We start from the raw sequence: 20,489 nt of genomic DNA, 5'->3' as shown, positions 1-20,489 counted from the left end.
CATGTCCCTGAAGAAGACGATAGAATTCTCCCCCAAAACCATCCGGGCCTGGAGATTTACAAAGGGGAAGATGCTTGATAACCCCTAGCACCTCCTCTCTGGTTATAGGGGACGCCAATACATCCGAGTCCGACTTTGATAATTTAGGTAAGGGTATCGAATCCAAAAAGGCCTGAATCGGAGCCTCTCGACCTACGACTTCTGCTGTGTATAAAGATCTATAAAATGTAACAAATAACCGCTCCATCTGAGACTGCTCCGTGACCATCCTTCCCCCATCATCTTTAAGCGAGGTAATTAAGGTGGCACCCCGTTTCGCCTTAGTCAACTGGGCTAGCATTCTACCTGGTCTATTACCAAAGCGGTGTAATCGGTACTTATAATAAAAAAGAGATTTATGGGCTCTCTCATGGAGGAGTGCGTGAAGCGCTGACAGGGCCGCCTGTAAGGCATGTTTATGAGGTATGGTAGGGCTCCGAAGGACCAAAAGTCTACTATCCCGCACCTTGCGTTCAAGAGCCAAAATTTTTTCTGCAAGCAGTTTCTTACGCCTCGCACTATAAGCTATCACCGCCCCTCGGAGCACCGCCTTGGCTGCCTCCCAAAACAGGGTTCCGTTATCTACATGGTCCCCATTAAATTCTACATAATCCCGCCACTGCTGCTCCAAATAAGATTTAAAGTCCGGGTCCCAATATAGCGCAATCGGGAATCGCCATTGCTTCCCTCCCCCCATGCCTCCCGCCGAGAATCCGATGTCCATCCATACCAAAGTATGATCCGAAATAGCCAATACTCCAATCTCAGCCGCATGCACTGCAGAAAAGGAAGGGCGCGAGAGAAAGATATAATCTATTCGAGAGGAGGAACCATGCACTTTAGACGTATGAGTGAAATCCTGCTCCCCTGGGTGTAGGGTTCGCCAGACATCCACCAGGTCTAAGGCCTCCAACCAAGCAGCAAGCCCATTATCTGACCTACCGGTGGCGGAAGCAGATCCCTTAGAAGAATCCAAAAGCGGATCCAATATAGAATTAAAGTCCCCCATAAAGATTTTCTGAGACTCATGAATCTGTGGAACAGACATCAGTACCCCCAATAGTTTCCTGTAGAAGGACCGCTGTGCACTGTTGGGAGCGTAGACAGACACCAAAATGACAGGGCGCTGATGAAGGGAACCCTGGACAATAACATAGTGGCCCTCCGGGTCAGAGAAGACCCTAGATGCAGTAAAAGGCACTGTTTTACGGATCAACAGCGCCACCCCTGCCTTAGTTTTAGATGAGGAGGCCGAGTGACACTGCCCCACCCAGGATTGACACAATTTACCATGTTCCCGTACAGTGAGCTTAGTCTCCTGCAGGCCGGCTATATCAGCCTTATGTCTAGCTAGGCACTGCAAGATCTTAGTTCTCTTGATAGGAGAATTGATACCTGAGACATTCCAAGACACACATCTCAAACCCCTCTTAACCGGCATAATAGAAAAAGGAACCAAAGATACCAAAAGAGAAAAAGAGCACAAAACCGCTGCCGAAGGTCCCAGCCCATCCTCCAGCAGCCCAGTCTCCACCTTAGGTCCCCACCGGGATCAGTCACACGCACACAGGTCAGGAGCCTCCCCCCACCCCCCCCTCCTGAACTCCCTACTCCCTCCCCCCACCCAACATGCCAAAACCCACAACCACAACATCCCCTTCACAAACCCCCCCGACCATCCCCCTTCCGAACCCCCCTCTCCCCACCCCAACCCCCACTCCAAGAACCCCCTCCCCACACCCGCAAATGCACACCACACCACCACTCCAGAGAGGGGAAAAACCAAAGGGCCTACAGTCCCGCCCCAGCTTCCAAAACTTCCACCAAACCAGTGTTAGGCAATAGAAACCCAAAGATAGAACCTAGGTGTTTATATGGGTAACATAGAACCAAGAGAATAAACCAGATCGTACAGGTCCCAGCCAGGAACCCATGCTAGAAAGTCATACCCCCCTAAGGGAGAAAACTACAAACCAAGTACAGGCGCAACATATGCCAAGTAACAGTACCAATGAGGATATCACCCGCTGGTCGCAGGCTACCCCACTGCAATCAAACTGCAAAAACTATAGTAATGTCAAAGACCATCAGGTGCCGGACCCCAGATCAGGGTACCATTGAAGAACTTGTGCTCTGGCCGCCGCACTGGTGTCAAAAAGATGAGGCTGGCCATCATAGATCACCCGAAGTTTAGCAGGGAACTGCAGTGTGAAACGTAACTTTTTCTCAGTGAGTTGCTTGCAGACAGACGAAAATCCCCTCCTCAAGGATGCCACCTGTGCAGAATAGTCCTGAAAGATGAGGATCCGCTGGTTCTGAAATTGTAAATCCTTGCGCTGACGATAATTGCGGAGGAGAAGGTCCTTGATGGCAAAGTTCAATAGGCGAAGAATCACCACACGCGGTCTGGTCGCTCCCTCCTGTCTTCTACCCAGCCGGTGCGCTCGTTCAATGCGCAAGGGTCCCAGACTCCGCGTTCCCAGCAACTCCGCCGCCAACCAAGTTTCCAGCGTGGTAAGCAGGTCTCCGTCTTGCACAGATTCAGGGACCCCCACCAGCCGCAGGTTATTCCTTCTGGATCGATTCTCCAGATCTTCCATTTTTTCTTCAAATTGTCCCACCTTGCATTGCAGCTGCTTCACTTCAGTTTGCAGTGTGAGAATGGAGTCTTCCGCAGCACCTACCCTCTGTTCCACCTCAGCAACTCGGGAGTTAAAATCCGATACCGTTGTGGACAAGGTATCCAAAGACTCCTGCATTTTATCTAGGCGGGTCCCCAGCGCTAAGACCACTGCCTCGGTAAGGCGCGCTATCAAATCCGCTCCCCCTGCAGTCACCGCATCGCCCGGATCCGCCATCTTGTCCTCGTGGCTGGGACCCGATTTCGCCCGTTCCCGATCTTTTTTGCCTACCTTGGAGGCCATATCCGCTGCTCCCCTGTGGATAAATCTGTCCATGGGCCCCCAAGGAGCTAGGGAAGGCGCTTGGTGGGGTCAATGTTCGCCGATTTTAGTGCAGGGAAGCCGGGGCAGGGGAAGAACAGCGGAGCTCAGGGAAAAGACGTCCTCCCTGTTCTCTGCACGGCCACGCCCCCCTCTAATTCTCCTTTTTTAAAAACAAAATTTATTGAATTTTTTTTTAATTAATCTGTATTCATTTTTAAAGCTCACAATAAGTGTAACATAATACAATCATTTATACTCTAACATCACTTAACATATCATCAAATTCTAACTTGCATCAAATATCCCCCCTCCCTTATACCCAACAGTTGTTCATAAGCAAAAGAAATCATAAAATATTCCTACCACCTCACCCTACCCTGGACGTGTATGAACAAAAGGGAAAAAATTTATATTATTCTATGCAGTAATTTCAATCTTTACAGTATCTTGTTAATGGCTCCCAAATAACCTGAAATTTTTTAAAAATTTCCCTGCTGCATGGCAATTTTCCTTTCTATTTTGAATATGTGACACAAAGAGTTCCACCAAAAGCTATAATTCAGCCTATCCCAATTTTTCCAATTATTCGTAATCTGTTGTATGGCAACCCCTGACATAATGAGTAGAAGCTTATTGTTATTAGAAGATATTTGGCTCTTAGCCCTCATTGACATGCCAAACAATACGGTGTCATAGGATAATGCCACCAGATTATCTAACAAATTATTTATTTGACCCCATATTGATTTCCAAAAAGCAAGTATTAATGGATAATAGAATAGCAAATTTATTGAATTTTTAAAATACAGAAATGTATAGATAAACATAACAGAAATATAGTACTACATTGCAGAAATGTACATAAAGCATATCAATAATACAATACTGCAATAGAATAAGCTGCGTACTCTCACAGCATAATAGGGTCATTTAACGTTATCATTGAAGTCCTTACAGAACTCATCTAGAGGGGCCCACGTTCTAGTAAAATTAGCAATATTATTTAGCGCTAGCCATGCATCATATTATCTGCAATTGGAAAGATAACTCTAAGCTTAACTTCCTTGAATGGTGGAACCATCTCTGTGTTAGGAAATATGAGGAAATAATAGCGATTAAGCTAATGCTCCATTTTTAACAGAGAAAATGGGAAAAAAATGAATTAACTTATTTGGAAAGTATATTAACTTATTTTAATTTTAGAGAGCATATTTTTTTTTTATTTTATTTGGTAGTAAAAGCTTCCAAATTGAGGTGACCTGAAACTGAGATTTAAACATGTAAATTCTCTTCATATTTGGAGCTTTTTGTCTCTATCTCTCCCTTCTTCCCTTTTGTTAGACCACCATTTGGGACCAAACGGCATAGTGGTGTACAACATTAATATAAAGCTGGAAAGTTAGAAAGACTTAAGCAAACAAACTAGCAAATGATAAATGAGGGAAGAATGTGTATAAAACAATAGGGGATTAGCCAAACAATTTAGACACATACAACAACGGAGGGCAGCAAGTCCCACTGCTGAGGGGTAAATTTAGTAAATGAAACAACCAAAAAACCACCTACCTTCTTAAATGTGAAAAGAATAAAAGACTATCTTTGTTTTTCCTGTCAACAGACAGAAGACCCAACCATGGAAAGACCGTATACATTTAAAGATTTCTTACTTAGACCAAGAAGGTGAGTGATAAATTTTGTTCAATGAAAATGATCTCGATTATAATGCGTCATGGTTTGCTTTTCTAGAAAAAACACATCATGGTTAGATGACCTTTCCTAACTCAGTTCTGTCATAAACATCTTTTCCAAATTATAGTCACAAATCTCGGGTAAAGGGTTTCTTGAGATTGAAGATGGCCTACCTGCCAAAGAATGGAGGGCAAGAGGAAGAAAACGGCGAGCAAAGAGAAGAAACTGAGGTAAGGTATAAAAAATTCTACTGAATAATAGTAAAAAAAAAACAACAACCTGGAAAATTTGTTAATCTGTGCTTCCTGAAATTGTTTCAGCTTCTTTTGATTGTGAACTGTATAGAACTGAAAGGTTATGTGGTATATAAACAACAATGTACGATAATGTAAAAAAATAATTGTTCCCTTTCCCGTATGGAAGCTATCATTAAGCTAAGACAATGAAATGGCCACAAGAGAGAGAATAGTGTGGGTGTGGGGGGGGGGGGGGGGGGCGCAGTAAAGGGGGCTCAAGGGGGGTGCGGTCTGCCTTGGGCATGGTCTTAATAAGGGGCGCTGGCAACCATCCTCCTCTCTGCCCCGCCTCCCCGACGCCTGCACCCCTTCTCTCGTACCTCTTTCATTTTCCCTGTGTGAGCAGCATTACAAACTTGCTGCCCACATCGGTGTCTCCTCTCTGACGTCACTTCCGGGCCCCGCGCCAGGATACACAGAAATTTTCAAAGGACCTTTTGTGATCTTGAAAGTTCATGTAGAACCTTGTCTGTGGTTAATTCCTAGTTAAATGTTTTCACGCTATACAGATTTGAATGAAGATGAATATATGACATGATTTGATTTGGAATATGTTCCTGGTTAAACATTTTCTTTTTTTTTTCCTGATTGCTTTTCCTTTATGCCTTTTAGCTTAATAAGAGCTAGATATTTCCTTATCTGGCAATTGCAGTAATTTAGAAATTTTCAAGGCCAAAACAGTTCATCAGGGCTCCTTCTGGAACCTTGCCAGTGGGTGCCTCCCCCTCCCCCAGTAATCATAAATCTTTCTCACAAATGGGCTGTGGCTAGTTGAATGTTTTCTTTATAGCTATTCATCATGCCAGTCCTTCCCCCAACCCCATCAGTAGTTAGATGCAGAGAATACTTCTATTCAGGCTTTAGCACTGCTGTATTAGGTGGTGTAACTAGAGTGAACAAGCCATATTCTCTGCTTCTACCAGATGACATCACACGATAAGTAGGCCTCTGTGCGTGCTCAGTGGAGGCCAGGAGAGAGAAATGGACTGTCTACGCGTGTGTGTTAGCTCTGGCTCTTCTGGAATTAGGAACACACTGTTATTCCCCATACACTTCTTCCCCTCATTTGCCCTATTAGTGCAGAGCCGTTTACTAGCATTGAGTAAATAGAAGTTTGTAGTTGGGATTCAGTCTAGTGGATCTATGCGGCAGTGGGATGCCCTGTTAATGGGGGATGGGATGGAGAGCTTTCCAAAAGACCATAAATAGATGGTGTGGTGATTGTGTAGGCCATGTTCCTGTAGAGTAGCTGGCAGCTATTGCCTACAAGGCAATAGGGAAGCTAGTGCAGGAGATTCCCCTGCTTAGAGGTTCTGTGTCATCGAAGGCATGCAGAGGATGAAGAGACACCTAGCACCCACCATGTTGCAAATGCTGGCTGCATCATGCTTGCTCCCTGGGGGTTTCTGGGGGCCTTAGAGGCCCTGAGAGCCACTGATTCTAAGCTTGGAGAGATCAGCAGAGGAAATAGTCTCTCCTGGTCAAAGGGGAATGCCTGCCCCAGAATTTGTCCATGTAATACATTGTGCCTGGAGAGTTGTACAGAGGCAGAAATCAAACCTGTCCCCACTGGAATCGAATCCGTCCCCGCAAGTAATCTCTTCTGTCCCCATAAACATCAAAAGTAGTTATTTCATTCAGTTATGCTACTGAATTAAAGGTTTTGGTAGAGACCCATTTACAAATAAGCAAAAACAATTTATTAATTTGGAAATATTAATTGGGAAGAATACATACTTTGTAAATGGGTCTCTGCAAGAGCCTTTAATGTAAATATGAAATACTAGTGTTTAAGCCCTTTACATTAACGGGTGCTAGTAAAGCCTCCTTCCCTCACATGTCCCCTATTTTCAGCCCCAGCTCCAAACCCATTTCCTCCCCCAGCCCACTTCTCCCATCTTTTCCCTTTCAGCCCCAGCCCCCCACGAAGCAGGTGTCGTCCCCATAGCACATGCCATCCGCGGAAGAGGAGCAGAGCGCGGGGAAGAGGGAGGGTGAGCCTTTTAGAGCCAGTTCCTGCGCATCTGCCGTGAGGTGAGCCAACCCACTGCCATCTTCCACTTTCGACGTCGTGTTCCCCCTACGCCCACGCTCCGTTACTATTCAGATGTGATCATCTCTCTGTCTCGTAGTGGGCTTGCCGGCTCCGGCCAGACAAAGTTCATTTTTTAGTTCAAAGCCGACGCTGCGTCTCCTCTCTCGATCTCCGGTAGAGTCGGAAGTCTTCTCCGACTCTGGTGAGGTTCGATAGAGGAGCCGCGGCGGGGGCTTTGAACAAAAAAATGAACTTTGTGTGGCCGGAGCCGGCAAGCCCGCTGCGAGACAGCGAGATGCGTGGTAAGCGCGCATGTGCACTCTGCCGGCCACGGAACTACAGATCAGGCAACACGCATTAAGAGTGCATATGCGCGCTTAGCGTTTTATTATTATAGATAAATACTCCAGCTGATGAGAACCCTCAAGCTATGTCAGCTGAGGACTTCCTCTGAAGGTGGTTGGGAGGTCCCTTTTGCCAAGCTTGACAGGCAGCAGTAGCATCCCTGAGTCACCTCAGTGGCTCAGGGATGCTGCCAGCGACTGCTACACTTGATGAAGGGAAGTTCTAGCCACCTATGGAAAAGGTTCTCAGCTGGTGGTGCTTGGGGATTACCACCAGCCACAGTATTTGAGAGAGAAAACCAGAAATGCATTTCCTTTTCTGTTGAACACAATACAAATACATCTGCTATATACATTTCACAAAGTTAATATATTTGTCAATAAATTCCTTTTTTTTACCTTTGTTGACTGGAGATTTATTTTTCCATCAAGTTGGTTCCAGTTTCTCTTTTTTTCTGCTTTCTTGTCTTCTGCAAATTCTCCTTCAAGCAGTTGCTGTCCATTAGTTCCTTCTGCCATGGTTCAGCATTTCTCTCTTTTCCTCCCTCCCTCCCATTGTACAGCATCCTTGCTACCTTCTATCCTGGTTCATTCTCCCTCTTGTTCCCCTCCTCACTCCTGCAGAGCATTTATTCCTCTCTCTTCCACCCTCATGTGCAACATGTCTCATTGTCAACCATCTCTCTCACTCCCTCTGTCTACAGCCAGGTCCAATATTTCTCCCTCATCCCCTGGATCTTGAGCAATATCTTTTGCCCCTTCCCACCAGCCCCATACCCAACATTTCTCCTTCTATCACCCCTCTCCAGCACCATGCCACATTTCTCCATTCATTTACTCCACCATGTCCAACAATCCTCCCTCTTGCATCCCTTTCTATCTGTCCCACCCTTCTCTCCACCACAACATCCAATATTTCTCCCTCTCTCCTCTCTTCTCCTCTCCACCACCATGTCCAACAATTCTCCCAAGATTTACAAAGAGCAGAGCCGCAATGGAAAGAGAAGGGAGTTTAAGATACTCCAGGTCTCTCACTCTCTTCCCTTTCCAAGGACTAGCTTATCTCCCCCTCTTTCTCCCCTCCAACCCCTCGCAGGTCTCTGCACCTCTCATCCCTTTCCCCCCTAACCCATAGCCAAGGCTTTCTTCCTTCTCCAGGCCCCAACCCTTTTTCTCCCTCCCAACCCATGATGTCCCCTGTCCCCAAGGGCCTACCTGGGTACCAGGTCCAGCGAGGGGATCTTGGGGCAGGAGAATGGCCATCACATGGCAGCTCAACCCTACAATGCCACCGCCCCCCTCCCCCCACTCCGCTATATTTTACATGCTGAGATATATTAAATCTCAGGAATACCCACCCCCCCCAAAAAAAAAAAAAAAAAAAAAAGAGGGAGATTAAATTGGGTTTAAGAAATCTTTTTTTTTTTTTTGGGGGGGGTGTATTCCTGAAATTTAATATATGTACTTGTATGCTTCTCGAGTTAAAGATTTAATTTGTGCCGTTTGTAAGTGATCTAGAGATTTATACTGAGGCACAAATTTAAAGTTTGTGCAGAAGAAAAATGCAGCAATACTCATCATTTTCATAATTTTTTAATTACATGATATGTTGCAACTCATACCCTGTACAACCTTGAAACAATCTGGTTTTTGTTTAACCATAATCTTGGCTCTGTCCAAAAATGTATTTGTTAAAATAAAATTTGTGGCTACTGACAGACGTGCCATTTGTGCCAGAAGACATTTGCTGATCCTTCAACATAGCCCTAAGACTATTCCCTCCCTCCACATTTATCCTTTTGCTCCTACCAGATTCTGAATGGTTTCTTCTTCCCAGTACCGAGTCCCTGTCCTTTGATAATCCCACTCAACTAACTAGCCAGGGCTGTGACCTTTGTACAGTAAACTCTTATAACTGAGCCTTGTTTAAACATCAGTTTCATTCTTATTTTGTAAAATAAGGAGACCCAGAGCCACCCCACTCTGTTCTAAACCTTTAAAACAGGGGTGTCCAACCTGTGGCCCGAGGGCCGTGTGAAGTATTTTGTGCGGCCCTGGTCTAGGGCGATGCAGTGTTTTCCTCTGCTGCCCCCGGGTGTTTACTATCTTGCCAGCTCCCTCCTCTGTCTTGCTGCAGCGTTTGCATGGCCCCAGAAATATATTTTTGGCCAATGCGGCCCAGGGAAGCCAAAAAGTTTCATTTGCCCATCTTTAAATTTTTCAGTGGCTGAGCTATGATGGGCCTCATTGCCACATTTGATTTAAAGTGATTGTATCAGATAAAAAGCTTAAATTGACTTAGTATTTCTACCTTGGGTCTTATTACTAGCCCAATGTGCACTTGGCACCAGTGTACCCTTCTTTTGTTGGGCAAAGAGCGGGGAAGTTGAGTACCTTTTATTGAGATCAGATTTCCTGGTTAAAGAAAACTTTTTTCCACCTTGTGGGGTTTGTGCATTGTTTCTGATGTTAAATGAAGGCAGAATTCTGCTTTGGGTTGCTACGTTTCCCTTCCTTTCCTCTCTCCTCGCCCCCACATTTATTTAAATTTATAATGGGAGAAGAAGTGAAAAGGAGAGTGTCATTCAAAAAAAAAAAGATTTTCAATATTAATACATTTTCAGAAATGATATAAAGAGCAAAGGTCCTTACTTTGAGCATTTCATTGGCCGTCTGAGCAAGAAATAATACATTCAATTGAACTAAAAAAGAGGGTTGAATGATTTTGCCTGTGTGTGTGTGTTTTCACCACTGTCATACTTAAGATGCAATTTGGATGATAAATCTGTGCTTTAAAGGGCAACTTCAGTTTTCACATTGTAACTTTTATTTATTCTTTAAAAAAAAAATTATATTTACTCCATCAATCTCACGGATCTTCTGTTATTACAGTATGACTTAAGAATAACAGATCAATATCAGCCATAGCTGGGCTTGAAATATATAGTATTCAAGTCCAATATAAATATATTATATAAAACAGCAAAGGTTCATTGACATTTTGTCGCAATCTAAAATTTGCTTGCTCGTTTCATTTTTGGGTGATGGAGAAGTAAGTAAGGGGACGCCCACTCTTTTATAAAACCGAGCAAGAGGTTTTTAGCACCGGCTGGCATGCTGAATGCTGACCATCAGAGCAGCGCAGAGTATTCAATGCGCTGGTCGGCGCTAAAATCCTCTTGCACGGTTTTGTTAATGGAGGAGTTAATTATATGTCTTACTAACATTAGAATACCTCTGTTTCTTTCTGGTTATATTTTACTTCAAAAATATATAATGTGCCCGACATTATTTTATTTATGCATATTTATGTAATTTTTTTTTTTCAAGCAGGCATGGGATGTGGTTGATGCAAATGACTCAGCTTCTCAGCGTCAGCAAGAACTACCAGCACCACCAATGCCACCTGGATGGGAAGAGAAGGTAGACAACCTGGGCCGTACTTACTACGTCAACCATAACAACAGGACAACGCAGTGGCATCGGCCAAGTTTAGTGTAAGCATTGATCAGAATTACAGAGCCTGTTGCATCTAGAAATCATGTGAAATGTGCGGATTGCTACACTTAACACTGAGCCAGTCAGTCTGATAAGTTAAATCGGGGTATCATGCTTATTTGATACATAATAATTAAGAAAGCATCTTTAACTATAGTGAAAACCGTGAGGGGCATAGTTACCTGTGAGCAGATGGAGCCTATAACCTGAATCTTCTTCTCAGTGCCCCGAACTTCACTCAAGGGCGGATTGAACCTTAGAAAGGACAAGGATACATGACTGGTGGATGAGTAATGTGGTTGGTGATGAGTTTATAGACCTCAGCTATGTTAAGTACCACAAAGCCAGGAGGAAAAAGTGGACGGAGCTGGCTGAGTGACTAAATTCAACTCCTGCAAAGATTCAGAAATCAAATCCAGCAAGCCACAGACTTAAATAAACGCAGAACTGTGGGACCATCCACAGGTTCCAAAACCCCAGAGGGATCCGCAGATCCAGCACACAGTCCATGATCTCCCATCCTGGGAAGCGCTGCGCCTCTAAATAAGGGGTCAGCAAGCTGATCGTCCCCATCAGGATTCCCCCAGATCAGGATCAGGCAGCGCAAGAACTGCAGCTGGTTGAGCCGAGGACGTGTCCAAAGGAGCAACGCCACTGAGAGATGCCTCAGAGGCAGATTGGGACTGCGCAGGGTTAGAATGCTGGTGTTGAAACTCATTCCACAAATGTTTCATAAATTCTGAGAGTAGAGTCACCCTTTGATTATTTAACTTTGCATTTCTTAGGCTGCAGAGGTTCCACAGCCAGGCTCATGGAACTAGCAGCCGTGCCAAGCCCCGAAAGTAATGAGGGCCGCCCCACCGGACTAGCCAAGTGTTTAGTCACTTGCTTCAGCAGGGGAAAAAAGGCTAAGCTTGATGCTGCCTTATCTCCCAGCTGCGGCATATGATGCAAGGACGTTCTGAAAGCGCTTAATTTGCACAATCCTGGTAAGAATCCACATGAGGAAAGCCCAAGGACTCCATCCCAACAAGTTTTGAGGCAAAAATTGCAGTTTTGGAGAAGCAGGGAACTTTAGAAAAAAAGATTGCTAAAAATCCAAGATGGCTGCCATCAAGAACTTCGCACTAAAATTGTGATATTTTTTACATTTACTAAAGTCAAAAAAATGGCGCTATTAAGATTTTTCAGATGCAGGAACGCAGGGGGACTTGCAGAAACCTTGCAAACACCACTTTCCATTCATCTTACAGGCTGTAACAGCGTGTGGATCTGTGCTGCAGCCTGCCTCAGCTCTCTTGCAGTAGCCGGATGAGAAAATCATTGTTTCATGCTGGGAATGCCTCTGCAAAGCTGATCTTTGGGCTGCCAGTTAGACCCTAAGCCTGACTGCACCTCCACCCCTGCGGACCAATGGACGCACACCTGGACAGGCAGCGGTGAGAAGATGCAGTCAGCACCCTGAGAGACACCGCCAAGTCTCCTAAGGGCGCCCAACAGCCTGTGCTCAACCCCTGCTTAACAGGAGATGAGACCACTTCAGGGATGGCCCTGAGCTCTAAAGAAAACTATATAGGCTAGCTAACAGGTACTCACTGAGATTGGCCTGTTGGCTACAGACCGAAGCCTGTGTGTTCTCAAAACAGGCAGAGCTGAAAAATGCTCCGAGCACCAGAAACCCAGAGAAAAGGACAAAAAATACACCGAATAAAGAGTATGTATGTTATGTATTAAAGAGCAAAAAATATTTTTGGGGGTTTGCAAAAACATATAGGTTAGGCACAAGGGTGTTATAAATATTTCATAAGGAACATTGAAGGTTTTTTTTATGCCTGTGATGTATGGTAGAGCCATTGTTGCTGGCACGCCATGATCTGAGGCTTTTTCCTTCTCTGTTACAAGAGAGTGTTCATAGTGGTTATTTAGAGCAGTGTTTTTCAACCTTTTTACACCTATTGACTGGCAGAAATAAAAGAATTATTCTGCGGACCGGCATCGGTCCGTGGACCGGCGGTTGAAGAACACAGACCCCGCCCATCTCTACCCAATCTCCACCCCCATAATAGTACTAATTGCACCTTGCACATCCCGTGCCTCATCTGGAAGCCTTCCCTCTGACGTTGCAATGTCAGAGAGAAGGCTTCCGGTTCAGGCGCAGGATGCCCGTAGGAGCCACTGCCCGTGGCTTTGTGCACTGAATCAGTTAGGAAGAAGGAGCTGGCTCGAAAATAACGCCGCATCGATCGCACCATGGACCGGCGGTTGAAGAACACTGTTTTGGGCCTGATACATGTGCTGGCCCTGTGGACCGGCAGGAAATTTCTGTGGACCAGCACTGGTCCATGAACCGGTGGTTGAAGAACACTGATTTAGAGTATTTTGGTGGCGAGGTTTAAATGTAGTGTTTGTGCTAGGTTTCCTCCACCCCTTAATATTGATTTTCCATTTTAGTTGTTAACAGCCAGCATCTGTTCTGTAAAGTCAGACCCCCCTTGTAGTTTAGTGATCTGGTCGTTAACCTCACTCTTCATTCTTGTAAAGATTGGATTAATAACAACATTAGATCTAGAGAGCATTGATTCGAAATACTGTTCCATTATTTTCTTGACCAATGATTGAATATGCCCTGACCCTGCTTTGTTCTGTAACATGAATTGGGTCAGTGAGCATTTGAATATTGAGGTCTTTTTCTCTACTTCGTTTAGATTGCTGTGATATCTTTTCTTTGATCCAAGTTCTGTTTGCAAGTTGCATTTATTAGTGATTATCTAGATTGATTTCAACTTCTCCCTTATAGACAATTGTGCAGTACAGGTACTTGAAATTGCCCATTATCTTTTGTTCCTAATACTGTTAGTTTATTTAATTAGTTATTTTTCAGTAGTAGCTCAAAGTCACTTACAATTAGATACACTATTTCCCTGTCCCCAGAGGGCTCACAATCTAATTTTGTAGCTGAGACAAGGGAACACTTAATGAAGTTATGTCATAATATTTTTAAAATGAATAGGTGGAAATATTTTTCATTTAATGAATAGTTAAACTCTGGAACTCATTGCCAAAGGATGTGGTAATGGCATTTGGCATATTTGAGTTTAAAAGAAACATTTGGCTATGTTCCTGGAGGAAAAGTCCATAATCTGCTTTTACATGAGGCAAGCTACTACTATTCCCTGGGGTCGTAGCATGGAATTCAGGTCACAACTACAAATCCAAAATAGCAGCAAGATTCCATGCTACCATGTAATACCATGTAATAGCAGATTATAGAGTTTTCTTCCAGGAGTGTACCCAAATCTTTTTAAAATTTAAATATGTCCAGCACTTAAGTGCACAACTTACATAATACTGCTGCACTTAGGTAAATGCATTTAACACCAGCTTTATGGCCAGTGTAAGCATGCATGCCTAAATTTTAAGCAGGTTGATAGCTGGCTCTGCTTGTTTACTATAACAGGATCTAGATGTCTAGATTCTGTTACAGACCTGGCTTCTTCTTTTTTTTTTTTTTGCATACTTTTGGGGGCCTAATTGAAGGCAAGAAATAATAGAATGGGGGGGGAAATTGAGGCAATTCCAAAACTTGTCACGTAAAATTTGGCGCTTATTGCACATATAAGTTAAGTGCTGGGCAGTGTTCTGTAACTTATGCACAGAAGTCGCTTGGTGGGGGGTATTCAGTATTGTGGCCCCAAATTGGGCGCCGGGATGATGGGTGCTAAACATGCATTTCTGCACCTGACTTTGGCTGGTCTAAGTGCTTGCGCACACTGTCGGGCACAAAACTGTGCACCAAGCTAGTATTCCATAAGACAGCTCTGTGCGGAACTCCTTCATAGAATTCGTGCATTCTATAACTGCATACCTAAATTCTGGGAATGCCCCTGATCCGCTTGTGACCCTCCCCGACCATTCCCCCCTCCCCCCTTGGAGTTGCACACGAGATAAGTTGGGGGCACAGGCTATAGAAAGGGGACATAGAGCAGATCCACAAGTAACTCCTAATTACTGCCAATTAAGTGCTCGATATGACCTGATTAGCTGATTAATTTAAGCCTGGATCTGTGATGCGCACTTAAAGTTGAACATCCAGCTTTAGGCAAACCTATACAGAATCTGGGGGCTAGCATGTAAATGCGAGAGGAGATGTATAAGTGGATGGACTGTGGGAGGGTTCCCAATTAAACGTGCTAACAGAAATTAGGATACCAGTGCATGCTTCTTATTTTCTTAAACTTTGGGAATGAGGTTTAGTATGCAATACATTTTATCATGTGTTTTGCTTAAGTAATGCATTATTAAACATAAGAACATAAGAAGCTGCCTCCACTGGGTCAGACCAGAGGTCCATCGCGCCCAACAGTCCGCTCCCGCGGCGGCCCATCAGGCCTATGACCTGTGAAGTGGTCCCTGACTATTCCTATAACCTACCTCTACTTCTATCTGTACCCCTCAATCCCCTTATCTTTTAGGAATCTATCTAAACCTTCCTTGAACCCCTGTAGCGTACTCTGGCCTATCACAACCTCCGGAAGCGCGTTCCATCTTTTTATTATTATTAAAGAAGAGTCCTCTTTACCCCCAAAATAGAAGCCCCCATTCACCTATATGTGGATGCCTCCAGCACACCTAAGTCACGTCCACCTAGCTCACACCCAACCAACGCCCAAAAGTAGACCTGGTTTTGCAACGCCTCCATTTTAGACAAAAATATAGACACTTTAGGATGCTCAGCGCCACGTGATTCTGTAAGTGGACTTCCATGTTAAAACCATGCCCACGCCTATCCCTTTAGGCGCTGCTTTTTCCGATGGGCGTCTACAATGGATGTCTACTTTGTGAATCGCGCACAGCCTTTGGATGTCTAACTTTCAATTATTGCTTGTTAAAGTCATTAATTGGGTTTATTATCTAATTTATTTGGACACCTAAGTTGCTGGAAGTCCACATTATGGACGCCTAACTTTAGGCATCCTTTACAGAATTTGCCCCTAAGTGCCTCACACTCTAATTCCCCAGTCTTACTTTTAGAATTCTGGCTTTTAAATACAAACCACCACATTCAGGCTGGCAGTTCTTACAACTTTCTTGGTAGTAAGTTATTCAGAATAGTATGGAATGATTCATAGGATAAAATGATTTACCTTGCTGATGTCCACTTAGCAACCCTTTCCTTCACGTGCTAGTTTATTATTTTAACTTTACAATTTTGCAGTGTATATCTCAATTTTACATTAAAACTGTCCAGTGTGTTACAGAGTTGAGCTATGCACTGCAAATATATACTGAAGAAAAGAAAATTGGATTTATTGATTGATTAGGTTTAGATTTATTAACTGCATTTTTATGAAGAGATTCACCCAAAGCGGTTTACAATACATTGAATAGTAATCAGGTACTCTATACCTAACTGTCCCGGCAGGCTCACAATTTAGTTAGGCCTAGGAAACTCTCGTATATCCAGGCTAAATCTCATTGTCCACTAAGGAAGCACCTGGTGCCCACTCCTTCCCCTTCCCCTCTCCATGACTCTTGTGCACCAACTCTTCCCTCTAATACCGACTTTTACCAATCTCTCTCTCCCCCCCCAAAACCACTTAACTCCCCCACCACATAACTCACTTTTTGATTTCACCATCTCACCCTTCCTTTTGTCCTCTACCTTCTTCTTAGCACTAAAGCTTCAATAATGTTTCTTCTCATTCAGCCATCCTCACTCTTCCTGTATGCATCTTGGCCGTGGCATGGCTTCCCCATGTCTCTCCCACTCATCTGTACTCTCTTACTCCTTCTCTTGCTCTCTGCCAGGGACATCAGTCCAAATCCCAGTTCTCCCAATCAACCCTCACCCTAGTCAAGTGAGTCACATTGCAATGTAACATCTTATTTCTGTTCCTCTCCTCCGCCTTTATCATGCGCCCTGTGGAATGTGCACACTGTCTCCAACAAGCTTACTTTCATCAACTACCTCTTTATCCCGCAAACTCTCTCCCTGCTGGCACTAACTGAGACCTTGATATGCCCTAAAGGCTCTGCTTCAGCTGCCATGAAGGCTACTTTTTCTCATAAACACCTCACTCAGTTGGTTGTGGAGGTGGTTTTGGGCTCTTACTCTCTCCATTAAGAGATGTGTTTACAGACGATTTTTTGGCAGAATTCTATCTTATCAGGCCGGTATATGGAATAAACATCTTGGTAATTTTATATTAAGTTCCAAAACCTATCTGGCATTTAGAAAATTATTTAAAAGACACTTGTTTGGTAAATTTTTTAACTAATCGATTGTAATTCACTGTGAATGTCCAGTATCTTTACTCTGTAAACCGCATAGGTAGCTGCAGTATACAAGCATGTTATGTTATATATCAATTCCTCTGTCCACCTCAGTCTCACTGATCTCCCTCCTTTGAAGTCCACTCAATCCATCTATTTACTCTTCTATCTCTACAAGTAGCAGTCATTTACTGACCTCCTGTTAAGTCCCTCTCTCCTTTCCTCACTGACTTTGACTTCTGGCTCTCCTTCTTTCTTGAACCCTCATCTCCTCTCATCCTTGGTGACTTTAGCCTCCATGCTGATGACCCCTTTGACTCCTACACTTCCAGGTTTCTCGCTCTAACATCCTCATACAATCTCCAGCTGTGCCCCACCACCCCTACACACCAGAATGACCATTGCCTTGGCCTTGTCTTCTCCAACTGCTGTACCACCAAATTCTGCATCTCCACTCTTCTCCTCTCTGACCATCATATGTTAATGATCACAACTCATCACTCTCCCCTCCTCCCCCCCAAAATCCGTCCAATCATTACCTTTTTTAAGAACCTTCAGGCTATTGACCCTGGCACCCTTTCCACCACTGTCTCATCCCTCCCTTCCTATACTATGTCGTACAAGTGTGTCAGTGAAGCGGTCTTCTCCTACAGCACCATTCTCTTCTCTGCTCTAGATACACTCATTCCTCCTATTTCACATCCTGTAAGGTGCACCAGGCAAGTCCCTCTTATCTTTCTCCTCCGTTGCCAGCGCCAGACTCCATCCCTTCTGTCTTGCTGGAACAAATTCAATCCAACAGACTGCCTGAATCATTACGTCAGGCTCTGTCTCTGGCAGTATTCAAATCAAAGCTAAAAACCCATTTTTTGAGGCTGCTTTCAGCTCTTATCTCCCACTCACTGTAAATTTACCTACGTCCATTCTATCATTCTCTGTGCAAGAAACTCCCCAATCCCTATATGTCTTGTCTGTCTGTCCAAATTCGACTGCAAGCTCCTTATAGCAGGAGCCATCTATTACAGGTCAAATGTACAGCGCTGCATATGCATTTCTGTGTTATAGAAATTATAAATAGCAGTAGTTGTAACTGTGGTACCTGGGGCAATGGAGAGTGAAGTGACTTGCCCAGAGTCGCAGAGAGCAGGCTGAGATCAAACTTGCATGCTCTGGGTGTGGAGGCACCTATTATAATGGCCACTGGTATTTGTTTCTAGTAATCCAGCCCCTGAAATAACCAGTAATATTCACTTATATATATGGTCTGGATATTATGTTTGAAGAAAAGGTTCTTACTCTTGTGTATAAGACGCCTCAGCCCCACCACTCCACCGCAGAAAAGAATTTTTATCTCGCGGGAAGCATAATGTGGTGCTTCATCATTGGCTGTCTCCACTTATTTTGTTGATATTATCTATCTTATACTATTAGCTTATATATCATTTAGTGTTTTTCTGTGATGCTTCACTTATAGTTATACTAGTGATATTAGTAATAAATAGTTCAAGCGGTACTTATCTCAGCCAGCCAAACCAAGGGAGCCAGACCCGACATGTTTCGCACGGTAATCGTGCTTTTTCAAGGGTCTCCCTGAAACATATAAAAAGCATGCTATGATCGTTTTCAGAAGCAGGGCTGAAATACATAGTTAAAAACAGCCCCCTCTCCTTCAATTATTGTGCTATTCCAAGTAGCTTACCGAGGTCGCCGCCGTCATCCGACTCCAGAAATTTAGTAAGCAAAAGATGGCGGCGGCGTCCTCAGACCTCAATTTAAATAATTGTTCCATTCATTATAGACTCCGCCCCCTGCCGCCCATTGGACAGACTCCGAGAATCATTCATACCAGGGAACCCCACTCAATCATGCTATTCAATCCCCGTGGTGTTACCGTGTCTAATTTAAAAATATATCTCTGCTCCTCCTCATTCAATTTTTTCTGACCCCCTTCTACATCACTGATCATATAGATGATTCGCCATCTCAACTGATCCACCGAATGTTTATATTTAGACCAGTGTTCTACTAAGGGAGCCTGGACAACTTCATTGATAATTCTGGACTTGTGCTCGTTTAAACGTGCTTTAATCTTCCGATTTGTTCGACCGATGTATATGAGATCACACGGACAAGTTATAGCATATACAACTCCCAGGGAATTGCAATCTGTGTTTGCTCTCGATCTTAAAATTAGGTCTCTCCCTGGGACTGCCCACTTTTCCCCTTGGATAGTATAGGGACACCATTGACATTTCCCACAGCTCCCATGATGGCCCGACTTGCTCCTACATTTTATTCCATATCTTTGGAAATTGCATCTTTGTCCCAGCGTACTCCCTCTAGAATAAGCTACTAGAGGAAATTGTTCTAAAGACTTATGGTTTTGTAAAATGTGCCAGTATTTCCTAAGTATGCCCACCAGGGCTGAAGTCGCCATAGAAAAAGGTAATACACAGGTCAATTGGCCATATTCATCCTGTGAAGTATTCCCTGGTTCTTGTAACAATAGGTTCCTTTGTGCAAATTTACCCCTCAGATATGCTTTTCTGATAGAACCTTCAGGATACCCTCTAGATCTCAATCTGTCCCCTAGTTTTTTGGCTTCAATTTTATACTGGGAGACCGAAGAACAAATCCTGCGAATACGCAGGAATTGTCCAATAGGAAGATTATACCTAAGTTTATATGGGTGGAAGCTACTGTAGTGTAGTATAGTATTTTTTGTGACTGGCTTCCTAAACAATGTTGTGGAAATAGAGCCCTGTTGAACTTGGACAGTAATGTCTAAAAAATCTATGGTCGTTTTATGACATGACAAAGTGAATTTTATATTAGTGTCCACCGAATTCAGATATTGGTAGAAGGCCTCTAATTCCTGCCTTGTATTATGCCAGATAAAGAAAATATCGTCTAAAAATCTACCCCAAAACAAAATATTGGAGGACCAAATAGACGAATACACCCAGGCTTCTTCGAATTTTTCCATATATAGGGCCGCAACCGAGGGCGCCAGAGTCGCCCCCATTGCCACCCCCTGTGTTTGTTGGTAGAACCTCTGTTGGTATTGAAAGTAATTTCTTTTGATCACCCAAAAAGCCAATTGCATTAGAAAATCGGTAGTAATGCGGTGGGGGATCCTAGACTGTAATGTCTGTTTAATAGTAATGAGGGCCTCATCCTGCGGAATTTGTGTGTACAAAGACACAACATCTAGTGTTACTAGCCACTTATCTGACATGTCTAAATTCAAATTGTTTAAACTCCTTAGAAAGTGGGATGAATCTCTGATATAGGATTTTATTCTAGGGACTTTCTCCCGAAGAAAAAAATCTACCATCTTAGAAAGGGGCTCCAAGATGGAGAAGCGGGT

The 20,489-nt window shown here is 43.8% G+C and overlaps 1 protein-coding gene across 13 annotated transcripts in view; it reads left to right on the top strand.

Moving 5' to 3' along the window:
• NEDD4L (NEDD4 like E3 ubiquitin protein ligase) overlaps positions 1–20,489 on the top strand; it is a 656,466-nt gene that overhangs the window by 435,498 nt on the left and 200,479 nt on the right. For 12 of the 13 annotated variants that reach the window (XM_033933707.1, XM_033933724.1, XM_033933698.1 and 9 more), the window contains 3 exons: positions 4,603–4,664; positions 4,801–4,903; positions 10,679–10,845. In XM_033933707.1, coding sequence (XP_033789598.1) covers positions 4,603–4,664; positions 4,801–4,903; positions 10,679–10,845 — 332 coding nt within the window. The remainder of the gene's footprint in view (positions 1–4,602; positions 4,665–4,800; positions 4,904–10,678; positions 10,846–20,489) is intronic. The other variant, XM_033933622.1, reaches the window with a different exon arrangement.

The sequence above is a fragment of the Geotrypetes seraphini genome, chromosome 1 (genome assembly GCF_902459505.1).
Source record: "Geotrypetes seraphini chromosome 1, aGeoSer1.1, whole genome shotgun sequence".
Classification (NCBI taxonomy): domain Eukaryota; kingdom Metazoa; phylum Chordata; class Amphibia; order Gymnophiona; family Dermophiidae; genus Geotrypetes; species Geotrypetes seraphini.
The sequence above is the reverse complement of the archived record's forward strand: the minus strand, read 5'-3'. Positions and strand labels throughout refer to the sequence as shown.